The 16513-nt window shown below is 36.3% G+C and overlaps 1 protein-coding gene across 1 annotated transcript; it reads right to left on the reverse strand.

Annotated features, from left to right (window-relative positions):
* Positions 1-7134: 7134 nt before the first annotated feature.
* Positions 7135-10208, reverse strand: LOC127124543 (uncharacterized). The gene is made up of 7 exons (XM_051054166.1): positions 10056-10208; positions 9707-9884; positions 8390-8525; positions 8019-8103; positions 7854-7901; positions 7571-7671; positions 7135-7483 (listed from the first exon to the last, which is right to left on the reverse strand). Exons 2-7 carry the CDS (start codon positions 9867-9869, stop codon positions 7348-7350), a joined length of 669 nt encoding a protein of 222 aa, XP_050910123.1. The 5' UTR covers positions 9870-9884; positions 10056-10208; the 3' UTR covers positions 7135-7347.
* Between the last annotated feature and the right edge of the window lie 6305 nt (positions 10209-16513).

Here is a 16513-nt window from a genome sequence, read left to right on the forward strand (position 1 = left end):
TGTTCTGAAGCAAAATATCTCAAGTAACTTTCCAGATACCTATTTATGACCTCTGTTTGCCCATAAGTTTCAGGGTGATAGGCAGAACTCATCTTCAAATTTGTACCCTGTAGCTTAAATAGTTCACTCCAAAAATGACTCATAAAAATTGGATCCCTATCACTGATGATGGAAGAAGGAATACCATGCAGCCTGATTATTTCTTTAACAAATAGTTCAGCAATAGATTTCGCACTATAAGGATGTTTGAGCAAAATGAAATGGCTATACTTAGACAATCTGTCTACAACTACCAATACTGCTTCAAATCCTTTAGACCTAGGCAAGCCAGTAATAAAATCAAGAGATAAATCTTCCCATATGGCATTGGGAATAGGCAAGGGCTGTAGCAAACCTCCAGGTGTGGTGGCTGCATATTTCTGTCTTTGGCAGACATCACATGCTCTGACAAATTCTCTGACACTTTTCTGCATGCCAACCCAGTAAAGGTTAGTTACAATCCGCCTGTATGTTCTCAGAAATCCAGAATGGCCTCCCATGGGTGTGCTATGAAACTCTTTTAACAACAAGGGAATAGAGGGTGAATTAGCTGAGATTACCAACCTGCCTTGGTAAAATAGAATTCCCTGTTGCACATGGTAACCTGGCCTGGCATCAGGTTTTGTAGTCACTTCTTGAATAATTTGTTGAATGTTTGCATCTTGTGACACTTCCTGTAATAGTTGCTTCCCTTCTAGCCATTTAGGAGAATATACTAACACATTCAGCTCCATCTCATCATGACATCTAGACAAGGCATCACAACTTTGTTCTCTAGTCCAGGTTTATACTTGACCTCAAACTGGTATCCCAACAATTTAGAAAGCCAACATTGTTGGTCAGGAGAGGAAACTCTTTGTTGTACGAAATGTTTGAGGCTCTTGTGATCAGTATAAACCACAAATGATCTGCCCAGAAGGTAATGCCTCCAATGCTGAATAGACAACACTAAAGCCATCAATTCTTTTTCATACACTGATTTTGCAAGGTTCCCATCAGACAAAGCTTTACTGAAAAAAGCTATGGGTTTCCTATTTTGCATCAACACAGCTCCTAACCCCCTACCAGCAGCATCACATTCCACTTCAAAAGGCAAGGCAAAATTAGGAAGCATCAAAACAGGTGAAGTAGTCATGACATGCTTCAATTTTTCAAAAGTCGTCGCTGTTTCTAGACCCCATGAGAAGTTATCTTTCTTGGTCAATTTTGTTAAAGGCTTAGACAACTTCCCATAATTTTGGATAAACTTCCTATAATAACCGGTCAGTCCAAGAAAACCATGTACTCCTTTGACATTCTTTGGAACTGGCCAGTCATTAATACACCGTACTTTCTCTGGGTCTACAGCCACCCCCTGTCCAGAAATGATGTGCCCCAAATAATCAATTTGAGTACAACCAAACTTACATTTAGCTTGATTTGCAGCAAAAGAGTTAGAGACTAACACTTCTAGTACTTGTTCTAAATGAACCTTATGAGTAAGCATATCTTTGCTATAGACCAGTATGTCATCAAAAAACATCAACACAAATTTTCTCAAGAAAGGCCTAAAAATGTCATTCATCGTGGACTGAAATGTGGCAGGTGCATTCATCAAGCCAAAAGGCATAACAAGATACTCATAGTGTCCATTGTGGGTTTTAAAAGCAGTTTTATGGATATCTTCTTCTTTCACCCTAATTTGATGGTATCCTGATTTTAAGTCAATCTTAGAAAAAATTGTAGCTCCAAACAACTCATCTAACACTTCATCTACTATAGGAATAGGATACTTATCTGGGACAATGGCCTTGTTGAGTTCTCTATAATCCACACACATCCTCCAACTGCCATCCTTCTTTTTTACTAAGATCATTGGGCTAGAAAAAGCACTCATGCTAGGTCTTATTACTCCAGCACCCGACAGTTCTTTGACTTGTCTTTCTATCTCCTCCTTTTGATGATGAGGGTATCTGTAGGGTCTCACACTTACAGGGCCATGATCAGTAAATAGCTTGATTTGATGAACTTGTGATCTCATAGGTGGCAGCCTAATGTGTTCCTGAAACACTTCAACATATTGCTGCAACACATTCTGTAAAGCACTGTTCACCACCTCTTTCTTATCTGAATCGGTTACCCACCATGCGTCATTCACCCCATTCTGTCTATCTTCAAGGAACGAATTCAAGAAACATTGTCTTTCACTGTTAGCACCTTGACCTAGCAATACAACAGATTTCCCTTCATGCTGAAATTGCATGGACAAGGCCTTCCGATCCATTATCACTTTACCCAAAGTACATAACCAAGAGACTCCCAAAATCACATCCATTCCTCCTAAGTCTAACACTAAGGCATCTACCACCACCTCTATAGGACCCATTTTCAATTTAACTCATTCACACACTCCCTGTGAAACCACATTGTGACCATCTCCCAATTTAATCCGTTTAGCTGCCATGGGTGTAATGGGTAACCCCAAAGCAGCAGAAATTTGGGAGGATATGAAATTGTGGCTAGCTCTACTATCCACTAACACCACCACATCAATACTTTCTAACTTACCTCCAATCTTCATAGTGCGATACTCCCCCATGCTCCCTAAAACTCCCATAACTTTACATTCAGCTTCTGCCTCTTCCTCCTCCTCAATTTCATTAACCTCCATGGATATAATCTCCCCATCGTCGTTCACACTTTCCCCTTCACCCAGAATCAATACTCTTAAACTCTTCTCAGGGCACTTGTGAAGGGTAGGGTGGAATTTACCTCCACACTTAAAACAAAGTCCCTTTGCTCTTCGTTCAACCATCTCTTCATTGTGGAGACTCTTCACACCCTTCCATCGCTCCGACGAACTCAGACGGTGGTTGGAATCGCCTTTTCGTCCTGTGGAAAGCATCGAGGAAGTGTAACATTGATTGTACCCAGTGGAACCTGTATTTTGATTCAGGTTAGATCCACCCGATTGAGACACCCGGGTTACATCCTTGTTAGGCAGGTTATACCCACTTCTATGTTTGTTTGTAGGCCCAGCCCACTCACTACGACCCAAGCGGTCCATTCCTTGCTTCTTCATGTAACTTCTTTCTCCGTCTTCGTCTTCCTCATTCAATTCATTCTCTACATCTTTAGCAATTCGCATTATCTGCATCCGTGTCACAGGATTTAGAGTGCAGACACGCCTTCTAATTGGAGGTTTCAATCCACTCATGAAATAACCTAAATATTGCTCCTCCGGCAATCTCCCCACTTGTGATGACAGTAACTCAAATGCCTCAACATATTCTTTTAGGTTTCCAGTTTGACGCAAGGTGGATAACTCCTCAAATGGATTTTCTAATCAACGACCGACGTAACGCGCGATCAACGCTTTCTTCAATTTCTCCCAGGACAGGTCGTCCTCTGTTTCCATGAGTAAGTTGAACCAATGGATTTTTGCACCCTCCATGCTCAATCGAGCCAATTTCATACGCATCGCATCTGATGTATTCTGAACATCGAAGTAAATTTCAGCTCATGTGATCCACGCCACTGGATCACCCCCTTCGAACAAAGGAAGTTTCACCTTCTTCCCAGCAAGACGTGATTCGCTCTGTGACAAATCACCTACATATGGCTCTGCTTCCAGTGTTCTCTTACCAGTCTGTTTGCTTAATTCAGTTAATAGCACACTCTGTTGTTGCATCTGCAGAGCCAGCCCCTGCAGAGTCGTTGTTACATTCTCCATCTGTTTCTCCAAAGCTTCAACCCGGTCTCCCATCTTAGGTTGCCTTGGCATCTACAATCTCTGTTGGTAGGGTTTTCGATCCGGTAGGTCAGACCAATTGATGGGTTCTTATATGAATATGTGAGTGACAATGAATTTATGAATAGAATAGTGAAAGAATGCCGTAATTGTATTATTGCGGATGAACAATTACATAGAAATGGCAATGAAGAAAATAACAAACTGATAGAGAATATCTATCAGCCCCTAAGCACACAGTGCTTCCCTCACCAAGATGTTGATAGAGATATGGATGACGAGGTGGGCCTTAACTATGGACCTAGACCGAAAGTATGGAGGGTCTATACTAGAAGAAGGGGTCAAGGAGTAAAAGAATAGAGACAATAATTATAGGAGTTTGTTACTATAATTATGGGAGTTGATTATAATAATTATAGGAGTTTGTTACTATAATTATGGGAGTTGATTATAATAATTATAGGAGTTTGTTACGATAAAATAGGAAAGAGAATAATAAACTAAATTTGTGTCTATAAAATAGGAAAGGAAGGGAGGGAAGTAGGATCTAATTATTCTAGTAGGGTTAAGGATCACCATCTTGGTGAGGGAAGCACTGTGTGCTTAGGGGCTGATAGATATTCTCTATCAGTTTGTTATTTTCTTCATTGCTATTTCTATGTAATTTTTCATCCGCAATAATACAATTACGGTATTCTTTCACTATTATATTCATAAATTCATTGTCGCTCACATATTCATATAAGAACCCATCATTCACCATCTGACGCATCACTCTTCCATCTTCCCGCACGTGTTAGGTTTCACCAGTGCCACCTCCAACTATGGATGTTACCGATCCATTCCCACCTCCTACTACTGATCCACTCCTACCGCTTATTGCCATCTCCATAGGGTGAGGCTGTTGCGAATGCTAAGCCAGAGGCTTTTGGAGGCGGTCTAGTTGATTTGTCCTTACTGCCTCTGTATCTAGATCATACTGCCATACATGTTTGGGACTGAGAGGTAGCATTAGTTGGATTATTTATTTATTTTTATATTAATTTTAATTTCTGACATTGATTATTTCTGACAAATTTCAAGAGTGTGATCCGCAGAAGTTTGTTAACCATGTGAGGAAGACTTTTGTGTTGCCTCAACCGAATGAGGATTAGTTTCAGTCGGTTTTGTTCTTATCTATCTTGAAAGACTTGTGCATGACCAGTTACACTATAGTCAACCACGAGATGCTTAATGCATTCGTGGAGAGATGACACTCTGAGACCTTATCGTTTCATCTTTCGCATGGTGAGATGTCTATCACGCTCGATGATGTCTCGTGTTTGCTACATCTTTCGATCAGGGGGAGATTCCTAGATCATGGGGGGATAACCAAAGACGAGGCACTCGAGATGATGGTAGACCATCTAGGGGCTGACCTAGGGGAGGCGAAGAACGAGTTGGATAGGACCAGGGGTGCTCATGCTAGGTTTGAGTAACTGAATAAGATATACACAATTGAGCTATAGAGAGCACATCAGGCTATTGGTGATGATGAGCAGGTGGCATTCCACATATCACATGCATTGAGAACATACATGTTTTATTTGGTTGGCACTTTGATTTTTATGGACAAGAGTGCCACTTATATTGACGTCGTCTATTTATGGTACTTCATGGATTTCGAGCGGATCCATAAGTACAACTGGGGGCGGATTGCTTGGTCTACCTGTATTCGAAGCTGAGAGAGGGTTGTATGTGGAAGACGAAGCAGATCACCGACATCGTGACACTACTGACAATATTCATTATTGGTATTTGAATGTTTCTTTGTCATTTTCATTTCATCTTTTCAAATCCATTACCTGATGATTTGTGTGTTCCAAACTTTTCATTTCAGGGTTGGATCATCCAACACTTCCCACACATCTCTGGTGAAGCGAGTGTACCTAATTACATTGAGGATATGCCGCATGCTACTTCTTTTATCCTGCTCAGAGGGAACCAGTCGATCGAGCCTTACAAAGTTTATCTTGACCGTTTGGTTGTTGAGGACATGCACTTCAACAACTATGTTGATCATCCACCGTGAGACACGCCCATTTGACGAGATAGTTCCATACTCTGGATGGTTGGCATACGAATCGCGTCTCATTGCTCCTCATCTTCCCAAGCACGTCATGCGGCAGTTCAGTACACTCAGACCATTTCCAGACACCATGATGTCTCTACTTCTCCTGCCTTGACACATATACAGATATATGACATGTTTGATGATTATGAGAGTCATCTGATACCAGAGGAGACACAGGCTACCATAGATGAGAGTGACTTGAGCCACGTCGAAGGGTACATCAAATGGTTCTTTAGGGTGTCATATCCGCACATGATGTAGGTTGCTCTAGGAGACCCGCTGAGACCAGCTCATCAGAAGATACTAGAGGAGGAGCAGACACAACTAGATCATGTTAAGGATGTATTGCATAAGTGTCGTCACGTAGTGGAGATTGCGTAGGCAGACATAGACAAAGATATCTTCTCTGATGGGTCTAATGTGAGGCAGATCCTAGATGTCATCATGACAGAGGCACGAGGGACATTGATGTCCGAAGATAGCCCCGAGGGTCGGGAGAGATTAATGACCGAGGAGGTAAAGCTGGCAAGGGAGGTAGAGGAGAGGTTGTCAGACACACACATTAGTCTCTTATTATATAGTAGTAGTATTATGGTCTGTATTTTATTTGGACGGTCCTGATACTTTATTGATCTCGATTGTACGATATTTTCGACATTTATTGATGATTTATTTTTGTATGACATTTTTGATCCATATGGAATTATGGACGTTTATTTTTTTTTCTTCGATTGTACGATATATTTTAAATCTTCATCGGAACACGGATAAACAACATATAACATGAAATACATGTTCTGAGACATATCAAAGATGTATCTCTGAAATATTCACGGAGATACATCTCCAAAACAATTCAAATCTAAATGAGTGAGATGTACTAATTGTTTTAAACTGTTCATTCAAAATTTAGTGCGTCACATCTTCAAAAATTAAAGACATTTAAATAATTTCGCGCGATAGTTAAAAAGTCTAAAGGGTGCATTAAAAAATGCTCTTGTTTTTTATTGTTTGTCTTCCAAGGTTGAGGTCTTACTCTGTTGTTCTTTGTACGTTTAAAGTGTTGAGTTCCTTGGAAGAATAGAAGTTCCTTTGCTTTCACTGTGGTCCAACATTTATGAATCTGAATCTTGAGGTATATAGAATATCAAAAACCTTAATTTCAACACTTTTCAATTAGTTCAACTGATGACATCATGGCAGAAACCTTAATTTCATAACATTGCTACACATAATTGAAACAAACATGATGTGATCAGTTACCAAATTATTGCTTAGTCAAGTGTTTTAAATCAAGATATGGTTACTAGTTTGCCTCAATTTTAAACATTTTTATGCATCATACCATAAACAAAAGCTGTTTCGAAATCGCAAATCACAAATAAACAGCATAATTTTACTATCTAAGCTATAAAATCAATGCTCTCCTACAACACCACACCAGCACCATCAGGAGTTTGTATTTTTACTGAAGAACATGTATCGAAATGCGACTGTTGAGGCAATATGTTCCATTCTTTGTGATGAATGCATTCATCGCTTGTGTCCTTGAATGAAAACGCACTGTCGCCATTTTGACAGGTTCTGTACCCTCTCCAGCTCTGAAACAAACAACCAAGTGTTGTCGTCGTAAGAGAATCATAAAATCAAACATCAAACAAATTTAAAATAATATATTTGATGTGAACCTTAGAAACATATTGACGGAAGATGAATCGTATTCAAAGTTGGATATGATCTGTTCCAAGTCTTCGTATTGTGCGTTTCGTGGAAGTCCTTTAATCAAAATCTAGCAAAATCAGATATTGTTGGATAACAGCATTGTTAAAAATATCCATGCCACAATCTTAGTCTACCAAATAATTCATCGTTTGGACATTTCATTTCAAACATTCTAGAATCCATCCAAGAATAACTATTTTCACTTAAAAAAAATATGATTAGCAACGGTAAGCAATAACTTATACTTACAGTTCTTCCATCGTAAGGAGTAACAATGTCCCATTGAGAACGATCGATCTGATACAAGTGTAAAGAAACAAAAAATTAAAAATTTGCCAAAGTGAAAACAATGGAGGAAAGTTTATGTTTTTGGCTTTCTTTTGGCAAGAGGTATATATATGTAGAGTAGCATACCCTATCCAATTTGTACAAACGACCCTTCCTTCCGATCACGCGAATAGCATTGTCATAGGCGTTGTATGTAGGGAACTGCAACATCCTGATGATAGCACAAATTTCAATCTAAATTATGTTCTTCAAGTACACAATCTAGTTAACGGCGCTATAGCGTAGAAGAGTTTGAACAAATTGTTATTGTTCCACGATTACGCTATTTAGTACAAAATGTTGTAAACTAGAGGCTATTGCGGCGCTATAACATAGCAGAATTTGAACAAACTGATATTTTCTACGACATGCGATTGATAACACAGCTCCTATCATATACTTTTTGTGACATGTAATGAAAAACTAATAAAAGTACGACAAAAGAGAGAATACATTACATTGAAATTGGGTTGAAGCTACGCGTGTATTCCATTTTAACATCCTCCATAGTCAAACTAGAACCTTCAAGGAAGTTGATGATATCTGTTTTGAGTGCATGTTTATGAACACCGAGCAGCCTACCATATGTCAAACCTAATCAGAGAATGGGAAAACAGCACAGTCACCACCTTGCATGAAAACTACTTAATCTCAAGAGTGACTACTAGTGCTATCACGTATTATCCAAACATAAATGCGCACACTTATGTTATGTCCATGTCGCTTGCATTCAAAGTTGTCAAATAGAAGCTTTAACTATAACGGCGTTATAGCATAGTGGGATTTGAACAAATTGATAATGTTGCACAATATGCAATTTTGTGTAGTGTTGTCAAACAGAAGCTATAGCAACACTATAGCGCTCTGGCATAGCAGGATTTGAACAGCCCGCTATTGTGTGATCTGCGATTGACAACCCCACTCGCATCAAAGACAAATGCCATAAATATGTAAATATATGCATTTGTATAAATAGCGGGATTATAGGAAACTGCGACGACTAATGTCCAAAATATAGGAAACCGGGGCACATCATACATTTTTGTGTGCGTAATTAACATGACAAAAATATAAATTGAGAATCAAAATTAATATATTATCCTCTAAAAACAAAATTATAGCAATGATAATGACACTCACAAAAAAGAATACAAAGACTAAGGAATCACTTACAATGTAAATCCTTACATATATCATCCTAAGACAAGAAGATGAACATGTCTTTTACAACAACTAGTTAATCCTATGATAATGAGCCTCACAAAAAATAAATGATATGTGACATTATTTTGCTATTTGTCTCAAAAAGAAAAAGACCTAATCGAAGATTAGGAGTGTCCAAGAAGTTTCTGACCAATAGCAAGTGTCAGCTCAGTCTCTTGGTGCTTGTCGAAGACGTGTCTGAACCAAAGATATATATTTTTAGTTAGACACAATTAATAGTGTCTGAAACCTGTTCAAGGCCAATCTGACACGCCCGGCAAAACACTTCGGAGACATGTAAGTGCTTCATACCATTCAACAAGAGCAATTCTCTCAACAAATAAGGGTGGTGAATATTATATTATTATGTCAGTTCAAAAACATAACAACTCGTATGAGTCATTTAAGCATAATAACTCAAGAGATCACTGCAATTTCCCTAAACAACAATAACTATCCCAAATGAAACTCTTCATATTTCACAAAAACTAAATCAAGAACCCAACTTCAATTTCTAATTTCAAATTATCCACAACAGAGAAACTACAAACAAATCCATAAAATGTGTATACCTGAATTGCTTGTTTGCAAAAATGGAGGTGAAGTAGGTGTTGAGCCCTGTGGAGGATTTTCTGCTTGAGTAGAGAAAAATCTAGCCACAAAACCATTACTTCTCTGAAATGCACAAACACTAGAGTTTGTTTTCTTCAATGTAGCTCTAACAACACTACCCATCTTCAACAATAAACCCTAAAATTTCCCAAAATTCACATAACAATACAACTTTCATAAGAACCATTTTATCACCATAAATATGTACAAGTTTTACATCTAAAAATTCAATTTTTAAGCTCTATGAAATTAAATGAAAAATGGGTAGAAAAAAAAGAGCGAAAGAGGAGATTTTTGCAGAATTATTACCTGTTCGATTATTTTCTGCTACGATCGTTGGAAGGAACAAACACTGAGAGAGTGAAATGAGAAAAGAAGCATAGGGCACCAAACAAGGGAAGTGAAATGGGCTTTTGCTTTTGGGCCCAAACGGCCCATTATTTATTTAAAGCTCGTTTTAGAGTTTTGTCCTGCCACTCATAAAAATCTATTTGTCTATTTGTCTATTTGTCATCCATAATTTTTGTATTGACCAAAATATCCTTCTTATTGTTTACTCATCTCAAAATTAGGGTTGGTCAAAATACTTTGCTATGACAAAAGGCAGTAACTTTCAAAATATTCTATAGTAGTAGTAAAAAATATGGTATCAATTTTATTGAGATTGTTTAAAACTTTTATTAGAGTTTTACAAAACCAGTGCATTTATGTTGTATTTTCTTTTTTATTGAATTTTTGAAAAATCTAATAAGCTATAAAATTCCCGGATATCCTAAAAGGTGTATGGAATTTTCGATTTTTTTTTAAAATTCCTGTATACCGAATTTTTAGCCAACTGTAAAAGATCTAGTAGTTCAATTCAACATGATGTCCTTATGCGCTCTTGAGGTGGATGGTTCCTCTACATATTTTATTCAAATCTTCACCACTGACGTTGTACGTTTTACTTGCATATATTGTTTTTATCTTATGCAAAATTTAATAAGCTTTGGGTATCTATGGCATAAATCACATTCATTATACGTTGTAAATGATATATTTTCCTCTCAAACTGACGTGTTAGCATAAACACAATCTATTGAGAAACAACATGATATTATTATTGTTATTGTCCGTTCTTTTACCACAAATGGACTCAAAGGAGGGAAAGATAAATTGATTATGGATTGTGAGAGAGGAGGAAACTATAAGAACAAGAATTCCTTTTAAGGAACTTTTAGTATGAAAGTAAAATGTCCATTTATGTTGAGATCTGTGTCAAGTGGTAGCGGTTGGAATGTGAGAATTAAATGTGGTATTCACAATCATTAACTAGCTAAGAATTTAGACCGACATGATATATTAGGCTGTTTAAAACATAATGAAATACAATTTGTGAATGAAATGACAAAATACATGTATTGGACCAGAAATAGGGTTACGCATGGGTATAAGGTAAGATCTACATACACAATGTACAAGAGGGGTCCATTGACTGAAATGCAACATCTGGTGAGTCTAATTCATGATGAGAAATACATGTATTGGACCAGAAATAGGGACGAATCAAATGTTATTGCTGATATCTTTTGAACACATCCTGATTCAGTAAAGTTGTTAAACATGTTTCATTTGGTGTTGACTTTTTTATTATACATACAAAACAAACACATATTGCCTTCCTTAAAATGTAACTTTTTCTTTATCTGATTCTGGGAAGTTATTGATTAAATTTCATATTGTGTTGATTTTTGACTATACATAAAAAACAAACAAGTATTGACTTCCATTACTTGAGATTGTTGGTGTTACGTTGACATTTTCAGTTGGATTTATCTATTTGGAACATGAAAGGGAGGAAAAATTCACATGGGCACTAGAGAAACTGAAGGAGTTGTTGGCATCTGAGAAGTTGCTACCGAAGGTTGTAGTGTGTCATACCCCAATTCCGCCCCTTGTTCAGTAAATCGATACATTCATCATGAGTTTCACATCATCTGCACATCATAACATGCATTTCATCTCGTACAATGCTTTAAATGTAAAATAGAATAAATATTCGGATTTACAGACAGACTGGTCGAACTTATTCTCAAATTTATGCGAAATTAGAGGTCGGAAAATTTCAAAATTTAGCTTGTAGGCGTCAGTTTTATTAATCTACAGTTCGCGTAGTCTAACATGGCATGCTCGCTTTATTTTTTAAACTACCTTTTCGGTCGCATCTCGGTCAGACTGAGCCTTTTAACTAATCAAATTTCATTTCAAAATTGGCTCAAACGTTGTATATTTCCGAGAAGTTTATTTTGTGTTGATCATTTTGGTGCATTCAATTTAATTTTCGAGCACTTTTCGCGTTAGACTTTATTCATTTCGTGTCGGTTTATTATTAGTTTTTCGTCAAAATGTTCAAAAAATAGAATTAATTGTGGTTTCACTTTAACTTTAACTTTATTATTTTAACATATTTAATTTTGTGTGTTTCAATTTATTTTAATTCATTTTTATCACTAAAAAACAAAAGGGGCATTATTGTCATCATTTGTAAAATTAGAAAACCCTAGTTGGTTTTGTATTATTGTGAAAAAACCCAAAAAGTAGCGCCATTTTTATTCTCTCTCTCAATTCAAAATTAACACCTCAAATAGACCCACCAACACTTGACAAAAAGTGAAAAAAGCTCAAATACAGGAAAGGGATCCTTTTTTTCGTGGGACCCACCTTGTCTTTTGGTTTGTGTTTTTTTACACCACAAACCACCTTAAACTCCACCTACGAATCCTCACAGAACGACTCTTGAATGACCATAAAAAAAAGCACCATAACAATCACTAACGGGATGCGACACTAACCATACACACAAAATAAAAACCTTCCAAAATCCAGTTTTTCATAGCCATGTAAAAATGTTACATCTCTTATATTTTCATGATATCATCTTTCTTACACACACATTAACAAGACACCATAAAAAAACCATGAAACACCTCTCTTCCAAGCAAAGAAAACAGTAGATACAAACTCCCTTCAACACCTCCATACGAAAGAAATCCGCCGCGGCCACCACCGTTCTATTTCATCACTCACGACGACAACAAACTTCGACGAGATATCAACAACTCAAAAAAATAAGGGTACCTTCCTCTTTCTTTGTTATTATTGATCTTATTTGCTATTTTATGGTAATTCATTATAGTTTTGATGAATTGAAAGAGAGAGATCGAGAGTGTTTTATTGAGGATTTGGAAGTTTTTTTATTTGTTTTCACGATACGCATAAGTTCCATGAAGATGTGTTGTTGTTGTTTTTTTCATTGTTTTATTTTTCTTCTCTTTTGTTTTTCATGATTGTGCTTGTTTTGAAAGAAAAATGTTCTATCTTGTTATGTTTATTTAAAATAGAATGTGAGGTGAATTTGATTTTGTAACTTAGAGAAGAAAAAGAAGAATCATATTTTGTTTTACAGTGCACATAGAGATTAAACCTTGATGTCTCTCCAACTTGAAAGCTGGTGTAGGTCTCACCCATTTTATCAAAGAAATTGGAAATGATGGGAGTTAATACGTGAACTCCTTCTACTTTCTTGCCACTTTAATTTTTCTTTTTTTATGTACCTTTTTAGTTATAATTGCATTGTTACTTGCTAGTAATGGACATTATGATGAAGAATTCGGGTCTAAGTCCATTGACGTTTGCACTCCCCACCATCATATTTATATATGTACCCCCTTTATTTTATTTCTTGTTGTTACTATTTTTATTATCTTTTCTTATTTGTTTACTTAAATTAGTAATTAAATTATTTAGTTTGTTAATTGATTAGTTAATTAATTATTTTTAAATGCTAAGGCAATTAATTAAATATTTTCTTTATCCATGTTCATATGTGAATAATTGTACTAATATTTCGTGCAATTTGGATGCAATTTCACTAACTTTTCATATTTTCAACAATCAATTTCTTTTCTAATCACTTTCAAATTAAATCAATTTTCGCCATTTGATCCAAAATCTTTTCAAAATCTTTTTCAAACTTACACAAATCAAATCTCGATCCGCATCGAGTCATTCTTCCTGAATTAAATATAATATTAAAACCTTTTTAAATAACTTGAAAGAAGAGGACCATTGAAATCTAGCATTCCGGTGGGAACCCTTGAATGATCGGTCTTGAGCCTCGTATTTTGGGTTAACCGTTCATTCTTTTCTTTCGTTCCTAAAAGACTTTAATTAACTTGGACAAAATAAGGGCCGTTGGGATCAAGCATTCTGGCATAACTCTTTGAACAATTGATTCTTATCAAGCATTCGTTGTCCATCAAACAAATTTCTCAACTAATTCGAATGAAAAAGGACCATTGGAATCTAGCATTCTGGTGGAACCCCGAATGATTGATCCTGAGGCTTATGTCTCATTCTCATCAAGTGTTCGTCATTCATCTATAAAATACATCCAACACATCAAACACTTTTTCTCGCCACCGTGCGATTAATCTTCAAAACCTTTTCAAAAACGAAAGACATCCTGTTTTAAAGGTGATGTAAAGCAATGTTTTGGCCACAATTGTTGAGTTGATATAAGTGATGTTTTTTTGAATGTTGATTCATAAATCCATTCGATATGTGGTATACGTCTACTCCTCATTTGTTTTGGATAAAACAATATTTTCGTCGATTAACACAATATAGCTTTTCGCTAAAATTGACCAACAAACAAATATTTTTCTACCTAGAACTACGTAAGCCTTGAGTTCTCTATTGAGATACGTATGAGCAGGATTGCGAAATCTTGTTAGACCCATTAATAAAAAACTTAGGTTTAGTCCCCTTCGTTGCAAAAATACAAAAACAATCTTCTCTCTTCTATTCTTTCTGTCCCACCTAATAACTTGAGAAGCCTAACATTTCTAAGCTAACACTAACACGCATAATTAACCTAATGGTTCCCGTTGAGTACAACGGACATGAGGGGTGCTAATACATTCCCCTTGCGTAATCGACTCCCGAACCCTGATTTGGTTGCGACGACCATAATCATTGTCGTTATTTTTTGGGTTTTATCGATATTTCCCTTTTCCTTTTTAGGAATAAATAAAGTTCGATGGTGTCTCTATTCAGTCCATCATGCAAGCATGCGATTGCTCCTCGCTTAGTCGTGTTCTCATTTTTTGAGGTGCGACATGGTGGATGATTGAGAAGTTATGTCGATGAATGAAATGGAAGTTGTGTTCCCATCCTCAATTCATTTGTTGTCTGTGTTCCATATTTCGAAAATTATTAGAATGAATTATAACGAGTATTTCAAATCTAATAGGCAAGAACATGTTATGGATATGTGGAACAAAGTCATGCATTCAAATAGGGAGTATGAATTTTAGAACACTTGAAATATTTTGAGGTAGTATGTGTTGATATTCCTTTATTTGTTAAGTATGTGAACCATACATGGTTGACAGCCTATAAAGAAAAGTTTGTTACTGCATGGACTAATAAAGTCACTCATTTAGGGAATACAACAACGAACATGCACATCATTGTGACTTTGATTTTGTTACAATAATATTTATCAATTTATGACTTATATTTCTATTTTTGTTTTTCAGGGTTGAATCTGCTCATTGGTGACTACTAGCTGAGAAGATTTGTGCAAAAGTTGAGATATTGTGAACACCGTGTTGAAGTTACAACTAGGTGTAATCAGAGTATCATTTCAAAAAAGTATTGCCAACATTGGGCATCGGTATAACACTCTATTATACTAAATGTTTCAAAATATTGTATAAAGACAATGTATATAACATATTGCAAAGGAGTTGGAAAAGGTGAAATTCGTTGGTTATGAGAAAGAAAAATGTGGTTGCTTCATCAGAACAACACATGAGTTACCTTGTGCGTCTGAACTTACAAGTCTTCAAATACAAGGCGGTCATATTCCGTTAGAATCCATTGATGTGTTTTGGAAGAATTTAAACATTGAAGAGCATGAATTCACTCAAGAAGTTAGTGGGAGACAATTGGATTTAGAATAATAGTGTGAAAAGTTGAAGAGGTATATATAATTTGCCAGAGGGAAATGAATAAAAATTCTAGGAACTAACATATTCATTCATAACTTCCACGTGTACATCACCAGTGAAGTAGAAGCAAAAAAGGAAAAATAAGAAGAGTAAAAAGGGTTAAGAGAGTGATGTGTATCATGATCCTTCGAAGTGGGTGTATGTCAATGCCTCACAAGGAAGTTAGATTGTTGTTCCTATGAGATTGGCTGCATTTTAGCAAAACAACAACTTGGAGAAGTGCCCAAGAGTTCAAGATTGGCCTAGCTTGCTAAAGGTGTATGAAGCTGCAGAAAAGACACATGTTAGACGCGATGGTCTAGCATGTTGGTACGACATATGTGCCTTATGCAGCATACGCCATAATTATGCATTTTCAAGTGTGTTATGCAGAAGATTAGTCAAAGATTGTATTGTTATTAATTTAACAATATACTTAGATGATTTGTTTGACAGTTGGATGACGTTTAACTCAGATTTAAATGAAGATTTAAATTTGAATTTGAATTAAAAATAAATCATATCCTGTTGGAGATATTCAAGGAGCAAATCAAATATCCAACATATTTTGCAAAGATTTTGGATGAAAATATTTGAAGATCCACACAGAAAACCCCAAAGTTATTTGCTATATAAGGAGATCAAAAGCTACATTGAAAGACAAACACTCCCATTGGAGATCTTAGAGTGTCTAGATTTTGTATCGTGTATTCACGATAATACCCTTAGAGG

The sequence above is a fragment of the Lathyrus oleraceus genome, chromosome 1, assembly GCF_024323335.1.
Source record: "Lathyrus oleraceus cultivar Zhongwan6 chromosome 1, CAAS_Psat_ZW6_1.0, whole genome shotgun sequence".
Classification (NCBI taxonomy): Eukaryota; Viridiplantae; Streptophyta; class Magnoliopsida; order Fabales; family Fabaceae; genus Lathyrus; species Lathyrus oleraceus.